General features: G+C 53.8%; 1 protein-coding gene across 2 annotated transcripts in view; it reads left to right on the plus strand.

Moving 5' to 3' along the window:
• Nucleotides 1-1,875: 1,875 nt before the first annotated feature.
• Nucleotides 1,876-11,067, plus strand: part of LOC114890052 (cytochrome P450 2S1) — a 12,527-nt gene continuing 3,335 nt past the window's right edge. For both annotated transcript variants that reach the window (XM_029213572.1, XM_029213571.1), the window contains exons 1-7: nucleotides 1,876-2,232; nucleotides 3,445-3,610; nucleotides 4,968-5,117; nucleotides 5,624-5,784; nucleotides 5,923-6,102; nucleotides 8,812-8,953; nucleotides 10,474-10,661. In XM_029213572.1, the coding sequence (XP_029069405.1) occupies nucleotides 2,059-2,232; nucleotides 3,445-3,610; nucleotides 4,968-5,117; nucleotides 5,624-5,784; nucleotides 5,923-6,102; nucleotides 8,812-8,953; nucleotides 10,474-10,661 (1,161 nt within the window). In that variant the 5' untranslated portion in view covers nucleotides 1,876-2,058. The remainder of the gene's footprint in view (nucleotides 2,233-3,444; nucleotides 3,611-4,967; nucleotides 5,118-5,623; nucleotides 5,785-5,922; nucleotides 6,103-8,811; nucleotides 8,954-10,473; nucleotides 10,662-11,067) is intronic.

Consider the following 11,067-nt stretch of genomic DNA (forward strand, 5'->3'; position numbering starts at 1 on the left):
TAACCACTGCCCCACCAGGAGAGCCCTGCAACTGTCTTTGAGACACATCAAAAAAAAAAAAAAAAAAAGATGAATTGAGACAAGATTAATAGATACATAACAAAGCAAGGATAGTTCAAATGTTATTGGTGGAAGCTAGATGGTGAATATATAGGTGTCTGGTATGTTTTAAAGGTTTCCTAATAAAATGTTAAATGAAAATGCAAAGCAAACCAAGTAACTTCCTGCAAGAAACCCTTCAACTGCTTCCCCTTGCACTAGAAATAAAATGCCAAATCTTTTCCACAACGTCCCTGCTGACCTCGATAGCATCATCGCCTGCATTCAATCTTTGATGCAACAGATATTTATTGAGCATCTACTGTGTGCCAGGCACTGCTCTAGATGCTGGGGCTACAGCATGGATCTGACATTGTAACCATCTTCTGCCTCAACAAGCCCATTCCCCTGGCAGGCCTTTGCACTTCCTGAAATTATCTTAATTTACAAGTTCATTTGCATGGGGACAAGTGCTCTGAGAGGGCAAGGTCCTTCTCTCTATTACAACTAGACCTCAATAACAATTAATTGGAAGAATATTAGCTTTGCATTTATTTAATGCTTGTTATATATGCACCTGGCCCTGTTTTAAGTTATGTACACACGTAACTATCTTATTTTTGGCCGCACGGCTTGTGGGATTTTAATTCCCGGACCAGGGATTGAACCCTGGTCCTCGGCAGTTAGAGCCCGGAGTCCTAACAACTGGACAGCCAAGGAATTCCCACACGTAACTGTTTAATTCTGAAACAGACCCCCATTCTTAAAGAAGAATTAACAGAGAAGCTAGGCTGTGAACTCAAGTGGTCTGGCTTCAGACATCATGTTTCTAACCACTATACTACACTGCTAAGTGAATGAATGATTTAGTCAATCATTCAGACCGGTCTGAATTCAACCCCCAACTGTGCCGCTTTGTTAGCTGTGTGGCCTAAGACTCTCTGAACCTCAGATCCTTTATTGGTTTTCTGTTTGTTGATTAATTAATTAATTGTTATTGAAGTATGGTTGATTTACAATGTCGTGTTAGTTTCAGGTACAGCACAGTGAGTCAGCTATACATACATATATATATTCTTTTTTTAAATTAATTTATTTTTGGCTGCGCTGGGTCTTCATTGCTGTGCCGGGGCTTTCCTTAGTTGTGGCGAGCAGGAGCTACTCTTCGCTGTGGTGCGCGGGCTTCTCATTGCGGTGGCTTCTCTTGTTGCGGAGCACGGGCTATGGGGGGGGTTCAGCAGTTGTGGCACGCGGGCTCAGTAGTCGCGGCTCGTGGGCCCCAGAGCGCCGGGTGGCCCACTGGCTTTGTTGCTCCGTGGCATGTGGGATCTTCCCACACCAGGGCTCCAACTGTGTCCCCTGCATTGGCAGGCGGATTCTTAACCACCGAGCCAGCAGGGAAGTCCCAGATATATATTCCTTTTCAGATTCTTTTCCATTACAGGTTATTACAAGCTATCAAGTATAGTTCCCTGGGTTGTACAGTAAGTCCTTGTGGGTTAGCTATTTTATGTATGGTTCAAGGTCACGTTCCTCCTAGTTCGTGGTGAAGATGAAAGGTGTTGGAGGAAATTGGCTTAAAGACCCCACCCACGCACGTACACGTGAATGCACACCGGATAACAGTGAGGAGGGAGGTAGGAGTCGGGGAGGGCGGTGCGGGGTCACCGCCAGGCACGGGGTGTGGCCTCCTGGTAGCGGCCAAAGTCTCTGGTTTCTAGGATCTCCCCGCCTGCCCACGCCCTACCTGTGGCGCAAAGAGCTGTCTCCGCCCCCTCGAACCTGGGTGACCAGGGAGACTAGCGTTCGAGTGTGTCCTGGACACCAGGCGGCGGCGGTGGTCTGGGAGAAAGAAATCCGGCGGCGGGAAGAGAATCCTGCCCGGAGGCAGGGGGAAAGGCTAGCTGCCCCGCCTCCCTCCGCCAGATTTCTTCGGGGAAGGAGCCGCCCGGCACCCGCCCCCAACTGGCCCAGCCGCGTGGAGCGTCTGGGAGCCCGAGAAGCAGCCGACCTGCCGAGATGGAGGCGGCGGGCACCTGGGCGCTGCTGCTGCTGCTGGCGCTGCTGCTGCTGGCGCTGGCGCTGCCTGGGACCCGCACGCGAGGCCACCTGCCCCCTGGGCCCACGCCGCTGCCGCTGCTGGGGAACCTCCTGCAGCTCCGGCCTGGGGCGCTGTACTTGGGGCTCTTACGGGTGAGGGGGCGCTCCGACGCCCTGGCTAGGAGGGGGTGGGAGGGTACCAGGGCCAGGAGAGGGGGGGGAACCCCAGGAAGACAAACCACGCAGCGAGGCCCTTAGGTATCCTAGGGGATGCGGATGAAGGGTCCCCGGGCAGAGCTGAGAGAGTTGGGGGAGTCGCAGGGAGAGGGGGTGGGGCACCCGGGCTAGGAGGAGCAGAATCCTGCCCCCCGAATCCTGGAGACGGCGTGAGAGCTGGAAAGCAGGCTCCAGGGGGCCAGGGGTCCCGGGTTAGAGAGACTGGCAGAATCCTGGGAAGGTTGGGAGGGGGGAGGGGGGCAGGGAACCAAAGGTGAGAGAGTCGAGTCGTGAAGCAGAAGAGAAACTGATGGTGTGATGGTGGTGACTTGACCCAGAGGGAGAGGTAGAGGGGAGATACACGTGAGTATCCTGAGGAGGGGGCAGAGAATAAAAAAGAGAGGGTGTCCCTGGGGGAGTTGGAGGCAGAGGCTGGAGGATTCCAGGAATTTGTCTGCGGAGACCGATGGGGCTGGGGGGCTGGGGGAGGGGGGGATAGGCGGAGCTCAGCTAGGAGGGAGGGAGCTGGAAGTTCGTGGGACAGAGAAAGGAAGGAGAGAGAGACAGGAGGCTGAGGCAGTCTCCAAACTTTTGGCGGGGGGTAGTGAAAAGAGGCCAGAGGTTCCCCATTCCGGTGTCTTCCAGACATGGCAAGGAGGGGGTAGCGAGCATGGCACCAGTGCTCCGTGGTAGCTGCTCCAGACTTTGAGGATTTAGCAGTGGTTGAAAGGGGTAGTTGGGGTTTTTTTTTTTTTCGGGGATGGGGAGATGAGAGATTATGGGAGGCCACAGCTGCAGCTACCCATTTTTGCTGCTATAGGTCTGTGCTGTGGGAGCAGGGGTGGGTTCTGGGTTGTCCCAGTGTCAGAAGTTAGGGCTCTGCAGGGGGTAAGGGAATGGGGACCAGAGAGTGTGTTGGGTGAGGGAGTTTGAGCAAGGAGGACTCTTGTGGGGGAGGGGGGTGAAATGCTGGGAGCTTGGTGCAAAACAAGAACTGAATCTTCCAAAGGGACTGCTTCAGTTTGGGGCGAGGCAGGAAGGGCTTCTCTTAGGTGGCTCATCCAGCGGCAGGGGCCAGGATGGACACAAGACTTTAAAAGGCAGTAGACTTCCCCACGTCACTCACCCCTTCTCGGTCCCTGCTCCCAGCTGAGTAAGAAGTATGGACCAGTGTTCACTGTGTACCTGGGACCCTGGCGGCGCGTGGTGGTCCTGGTTGGGCGTGAGGCTGTGCAGGAGGCCCTGAGAGGTCAGGCCGAGGCGTTCAGCGGACGGGGTTTGGTGGCAACACTGAACGGAACCTTTGATGGCCATGGTGAGTCAAAAGGGGAGCTGGAGGCTGCTGGGTCCTTCACTCAGAGCCTGCCACCACTTACTCATGTGACCTTCCATGCAGTTCAGTGTCTCTGGGCCTCTGTTTTCTCATCTAAAATGGGTTGATGACAGTGCCTATTGTGTAGGATTGCACTGAGGATAGCACGAAGTAAGCACTCATTAGTGACCTGGTTGTAGTGGTGTTATTAATGTTCCAGGTGAAGCCCCAGGGCTGGGAGGAAGAGGGAGAGCATCTGAGGCACTGGGAATCAGTGGGCAAACACTCAAAATGAGGGGGGCAGAGGGATTTGGAGAGGAGAATGGGGGGAATCAGAGAAGGCTTCCTAGCAGAGTTGACATTTGAACTGAGACCTGAAGACTGAGTGCAGTTAGTTCAGTGAGGACGAAGAGGTGAGTGATCCAGGAAGAGGGGACAGCCGGGGCAAAGGCCTAGAGGGCCATCCTGGCACCTTTGAGGAAGTGAGAAAAGCCCAGTGCAATTGAATTAGTAGCAAAGCTGGAGACGTCTTCGGAGCCTGATCACACAGGGCCCGAGTCAAGCCAGAGTTTGGACTTTGGGTTTTTCTGGGAAAGGGTAGAGTCAGAGTTAGAAAGATCCTCTGGTTGCTGTGTGGGAGCCCAGCAAGGGGACTGGGCTGGACCGGGGCTGGGGCTGTTGAGTGGAAGAGGGGAGGTGGTTGGGAGAGGAATGCAGGGCTCTAGCCAGGAGATGGGATGTTGATGAGAAAGAGAGATGCTGAGGCCAGTTTGGGACACAGCGGAGGGATGGGTGGGCAGGGGACATCCAGGAGGAGGCGCCCAGAAGGCCGTTATAGACTGGCATTCTACAAGTGGAAACAGCTCAGACCAGGGAAGGGACTGTCCAGGCCTCTTGGATAAGGAGGAAAACAGTGCAATTCCATCCATCTCCCTCCCTTTTCAACCTCCAGTTGGCATGGGGCATGGGACCCAATAATACTCCATAAGTGTTGGTATCGATGGATGGATGCATGGATAGAAGGGTGGGAGGGAGGGAGAAAGAGGAAAGAGGAAGGAATGGTAAATGGATGGGTGGGTGAATAGAGGAATAAAAAGATGGATAGCCGGCAGGAAGGAAGAAATCTTCACTCACGCTGGTGAATCACAAAACACAAGGAGCCTGGATAATCCCAGATACCAACTCCTCAGGAGGAGGTCACCCTCCGATGCAAGTTAGGCAATTATTGAGCACCTCGTGGGCCCTCCTTCTTGCGCTAGGCTCATGTGGACTTAGGACAGGGCACCTCACTGGGAGGAAGGGAGGAATCCTGGGGAACGGGGGAGGGCTGGTCCCTCCTTGAGTCTAGCCTTCTGTGCAGGGGTTTTCTTCTCTAATGGGGAGCGATGGAGGCAGCTGAGGAAGTTCACCACGCTGGCCCTGCGGGACTTGGGCATGGGGAAACGAGAAGGTGAGGAGCTGATCCAGGCGGAGGCCCGGTGTCTGGTGGAGGCGCTCCGGAGGACCAAAGGTCAGCAGGGTGCCCGAGTGTGGTAGGGCCTTCCCTCGCGCACTGGGCTGGGGACTCCAATCATTCCACCTCTCTCCTCCTCCACCTTCTGCCTCTATCCTGCTGTCTCCCTGAGGGTCTCTGTGTCCCTCGTACTGTCACGTCACTCTTTCTGCCTCTCCTCTTTTTTTTTTTGACTGTGCAGCATGTGGGATCTTAGTTCCCCCACCAGGGATCAAACCCACGCCCCCTGCATTGGAAGTGCGGAGTCTTAACCACTGGACCACCAGGGAAGTCCCTATTTTTCTGTTTTTCTCTCCTGTAAGTCTGCCTGTGTCTTTCTCTGTCTCTCTCCGTGTCTAACTCTCTCTTTCCCTGTCCGTCTCTGTCTCTGTCTCACTCTTTCTGCCTGTCTCTTTCCGGTCGGGTCTGGCCCCCACTCCATCTTCGTGGACAGGCCCCGCCCTACGTCAGCGCCCCTCTGCTCGTCTCCATCACAAGCCCCCTCCCTGTCCCCTCCTCACCAGGATGGCCTTTTGACCCCTCACTGCTGCTGGCCCAGGCCACCTCCAACATCGTCTGCTCCCTCGTCTTCCGCCTCCGCTTCCCCTATGACGACGAGGAGTTCCAGGCCTTGGTCCGGGCGGCTAGTGGCATCGTCGTGGGGGTCAGCTCCCCGTGGGCCCAGGTAAGGGGGTGGGATCCCTCTCTCTCCAAAGGCTCCTGCCCACCTCTTTCAGGTAACCCCAGAGCGCCCTGTCCGCCCGCCCCTCTGCCCTGGTGCAGGGCCAGGCCCCCGTGAAAACGGCTGCCCGTCTCCCCGCAGACCTACGAGATGTTCTCACGGCTCCTGCAGCACCTCCCGGGCCCCTACACGCAGCTCCTCGGCCAAGTGGGCACTGTGGCTGCCTTCGCCACCCAGCAGATACAGCGGCACCAGAGGAGCCTGGACGCCTCAGGCCCCGCACGCGATGTTGTGGATGCCTTCTTGCTGAAGATGGCAAAGGTGGGGGAAGCTTAGGGTTGGGGGCCTCCTGGCCAGCCCCTACACCCGGGTATAGCTGGGACACTCTGTCACCCTCCTTCTTTCTCTCTGCACGTCGCTCTGTGAATGTGTGTCTGAGCCACTTGCATCTCTCCTTTTTCTCCTCCCTCCAACCTCAGCCCCCCCCCCCGCCCCAGGCCTCATGCCCAGTGACTTGCCACCGGTAATCCCCACCATGACTTCCCCCAACCCACACGGGAAAGTTCCTATGAATTACAATCGTTTACTTATGAAACCTTGCAATGTCTAATTAGACTAATAAAGTCCTCTTTATTAATTATGTGAGAACAATTATCATATGAGAAAATTAGAATTAAGATGATCCCTGTGGAAATAACTCGTTTTTTTGCGGTACGCAGGCCTCTCACTGTTGTGGCCTCTCCCGTTGCAGAGCACAGGCTCCGGACGCGCAGGCCCAGCGGCCATGGCTCACGGGCCCAGCCGCTCCGCGGCATGTGGGATCCTCCCGGACCGGGCCACGAACCCGTGTCCCCTGCATCGGCAGGCGAACCCTCAACCACTGCACCACCAGGGAAGCCCAAATAACTCGTTTTGAATTGTACATACTTCGCAATTATGGGAGATATTCAGGGCCACATCCTTTGAATAAATGCAGCCGCCCTGTTCACGGAGAGATTTTTTTTCTTAACTCTGTGGCCCTTTTTTTTGGGGGGGGCGGCTACCATGTGGCTTGTGGGATCTCAGTTCCCAACCAGAGACTGAACCTGGGCCCTCGGCAGTGAAAGCACAGAGACCTACCACTGGACAGCCAGAGAATTCCCGAATTTTTTTTTTATACATTTATTTATTTTTGGCTGCGTTGGGTCTTCGTTGCTGTGAGCAGGCTTTCTCTAGTTGCAGCGAGTGGAGGCTACTCTTCATTGCGGTGTGTGGGCTTCTCATTGCGGTGGCTTCTCTTCTGGAGCACAGGCTCTAGGCGCACGGGCTTCATTAGTTGTGGCACATGGGCTCAGTAGTTGTGGCTCGCGGGCTCTAGAGAGCAGGCTCAGTAGTTGTGGCGCATGGGTTTAGTTGCTCCATGGCACGTGGGATCTTCCCGGACCAGGGCTCGAACCCGTGTCCCCTGCATTGGCAGGCGGATTCTTCACCCCTGTGTCACCAGGGAAGTCCCCTGAATTTTTTTAATTTTTATTTTTTTACTGAAGTATAGTTGATTTATAATGTTTCAAATATACAGCAGAGTGATTCGGTTATATATATATATATATATTTATATATATATATATATGAAACTGAATCATATATATATTCTTTTTCAGATTCTTTTCCATTATAGGTTATTGTAAGACATTAAATATAGTTCCCTGTGCTATACAGTAGGTCCTTGTTTATCTATTTTATATATAGTAGTGTGTATCTGTTAATCTCAAATATAATTAAATCTTTTTAATTTAAGAAATGAAAGGGAATGGGAATTCCCTGGCGGTCCAGTGGTTAGGACTCTGTGCTTCCACTGCAGGAGGCCCGGGTTCGATCCCTGGTCAGGAAACTAGGATCCCACAAGTCATGTGGCATGGCCAAAAAAAAATTTTTTTTAATTTAATTATAGTAAAATATACATAACATAAAACTTAGCCATTTTCAAGTGTACAGTTCAGTGGTGTTAGATATTCACATGACAACCATCCAACTCCAGAACACTTTCAACTTGCAAAACTGAAATTCTATACCCATTAAACAACAGATCCCCATCCTTCCCTCCCCCAGCCCTCAGCCCCCACCCTCCTACTTCCTTACTCTATGAATTTGCCTACTCTAGGGACCTCATATAAGTGGGATCACACAGTATTTGTCCTTTCGTGGCTTATCTCACTTAGCATAATGTGGTCAAGTTTCATTCACATTGCAGCATGTGACAAGATTTCCTTCCTTTTTAAGGCTGAATCATATTCCACTGTGTGGATATAGCACATTCATCGATCAGTGGACACTTGGGGTTGCTTTCACCTTTTGGCTATTATGAATAATGCTGCTATGAACATAGGTATACAAATGTTCTTCAAGATCCTGCTTTCTACTCTTCTGGATAAATCCCCAGAAGTGGAACTGCTGGATCACATGGTAAATCTATTTTACTTTTTTGAGGAATCGCTGTACCATTTGCCATAACAGCTGCACCCTTTTATATACCCGCTTGGCGACAGGGGTTCCGGTTTCTCCGTGTCTCCACCAACACTTGTCATTTTATGTTTGTTTGTTCGTTTTATAGTGGCCACTCTCTTTCATTTTTATTTTTTGTTTTGTTTTGTTTTTGTTTTTGTTTTGCGGTACGCGGGCCTCTCACTGTTGTGGCCTCTCCCGTTGCGGAGCACAGGCTCCGGACGCGCAGGCTCAGCGGCCATGGCTCACGGGCCCAGCCGCTCCGCGGCATGTGGGATCTTCTCGGACCGGGTCACGAACCCGTGTCCCCTGCATCAGCAGGTGGACTCTCAACCACTGCGCCACCAGGGAAGCCCCTCTCTTTTATTTTTAAAACATTTCACCCCGAGAGAACTAATATCAAGAGCCCACTTCCCAACTTTCTCACACATTTATTTAAACTCCCTGACAAAGTTATAACTTGCTGTGCTGCACCCCAAACCTGGCTGTGCTGGGTCTCTACTCCCGGCAGCCTGTGTTCTCTGAGCCCCTCTGCCTGGTTTCCCCCAGGAAAAGCAAGACCCTAACACAGAATTCACTGACAAGAACTTGCTGATGACGGTCATTTATCTGTTGTTCGCCGGGACGGTGACAGTCAGCAACACGATTCGCTACACTCTCCTGCTCCTGCTGAAATACCCTCAGGTCCAAGGTAGGAAGCTTCTCCACCAGCCAGGCCCTGGGAACAGGAGGGAGGGCTCGAGAGGAAGGATGTTTAGGGGAGTGGACAGCCTGAGCCAGAGCCTGGAGGCGAGAATGAACTGGCATCCGGTGCGTCTGAAAAGCAAGAAGCGTGCGGACTGCCGGCTGCAGTGAGAGGTCTAGTAAAATGAGAAATGAGGCAGGAGGCGTCTCCGGCCTTGCCGCCTTGGTGGTACGTTGTGCACCTAATCCTGAGCCATGGGGAGCCATGGAAGGTCGTTGAGCAGGGGAGGGCAGGGACAAATGAGCATTTTAGAAAAATCCTTTGGTCTGTCATGAAGAGGTAAGTTGTAGGGTCTGAAAGAGGATGCCAGGAGCCCAGGGCAGAGGACAAGGTAGGGACCTAGGCCAGAGAGAACAAACAGGGCTGGGCCAAGCTGTGGGGAGGAGAGAGGGGTCCAAGTAGGCAGGTGGTGGAGAATGACAAGGGAGGGAGGCATCCAGGGACAGGCCCAGGGCTCTGGCCAGGGGACCGGGGGACCATGAGGCCATCCTGAGATGGGGACAGAAGGGATAAGGAGCTATTTCAGGGGAGATGCTGAAGCCATTTGGGGACAATTTGAGTGTGAGGGACCTGGAACCACCGGGGGTGGGGGGACATCCAGAAGGCCACGAGACACCTGCATCAGGACTGGAGATAAGAAACAAATTGGGGTTATCAGGGCACAGGCAAGACCTGAAGCTGTGTTGGTGAGGGAGGGTAAGTGGGTGAGGCAGGGCTGGGAATGTGCCCCAAGGAACTCCAGCATTTCAGGGTCACGCAGCTGCGTCCAGTGCTGTTGAGCCAGTGGGGTGGGCTGACCTGGAAGATGGGACCTGGGAGTCAGCTGCTATTTCAGCTCACTAGGCCTCTGTCCTTATCTGGGACATGGAGCTAGATTATGTTCCCCCACCTCACAGGATTGCTATGGGAATTGAAAGAGGAGAGATGTGGGCTTCCCTGGTGGCGCAGTGGTTGAGAGTCCACCTGCCAATGCAGGGGACACGGGTTCGTGCCCCGGTCCGGGAAGATCCCACATGCCGTGGAGTGGCTGGGCCCGTGAGCCATGGCCGCTGGGCCTGCGCATCCGGAGCCCGTGCTCCGCAACAGGAGAGGCCGCAATAGTGAGAGGCCCGCACACCGTTAAAAAAAAGAGGAGAGATGTGATGCCCACCACACGGGATGTGTGGGACCCGGTCTGCAGAGGGCTGGAGGACTCTTCCTCCCTGCCCGCCAGCCTCACCCCTAACCACAGCTGCTCAGGAAGATGGAGCGTCCGGGAACTCCGTGGCGGTCCAGTGGCTGGGACTCCGCACTTTCACTGCCGAGGGCCCGGGTTCAATCCCTGCTTGGGGAACTAAGATCCGTGTGGCACGGCCAAATAAATAAATAAATAAACCTTAAAAAATAAAGAAGATGGGGCGTCGGAGGGGAGGATCGTAGGGCCCCGCCCCACCTTTGACCTCCAACTCTCCTCTTCTTGGATGCAGAGCGAGTGCAGGCGGAGCTGACGCGGGAGCTGGGGCCCGGCCAGGCGCCAAGCCTGGGGGACCGAGCCCGCCTCCCCTACACGGACGCGGTTCTGCATGAGGCACAGCGGCTGCTGGCGCTTGTACCCATGGGAGTGCCCCGAGCCCTCGTCAAGACCACCCGCTTCCGGGGGTACACCCTGCCCCAGGTGGGTGTGCGGGTCAGCCAGGCCCAGCAGCTGTCTCTGTCTCGGGCCTGAGTCCGTTGCTATGTTTGTCTCTTTTTCTGAATCCTGGTCAGTTTGTCTCTGCATCTTCTTCCTCTTTCTCTCTCCTCTCTGGCTGACATCTTCCTTTCTTTTTCTGTGTCCCTGTCTCTGCATCTCTCTTTGTTTCTTTCTGTATACATTTTTCTTGCCTTTTGACTCTGTCTCTGAGCCTCGGTTTCCCCCATGTGTCCAATGGATCCTAATTCTACCTCCTTCCAATCGTGGTGGGGACAATCAGATAACGTGGCCCTCACCCTCCACCCGGCTGCAAACACGATCAGGCTCTCCCTCCTTCCCAAAACACACACACACACACACACACACACACACACACACACACACACAC

Source organism: Monodon monoceros, unplaced genomic scaffold (genome assembly GCF_005190385.1).
Source record: "Monodon monoceros isolate NGI ecotype Baffin Bay Population unplaced genomic scaffold, NGI_Narwhal_1 Super_Scaffold_10, whole genome shotgun sequence".
In the NCBI taxonomy this organism is placed as follows: domain Eukaryota; kingdom Metazoa; phylum Chordata; class Mammalia; order Artiodactyla; family Monodontidae; genus Monodon; species Monodon monoceros.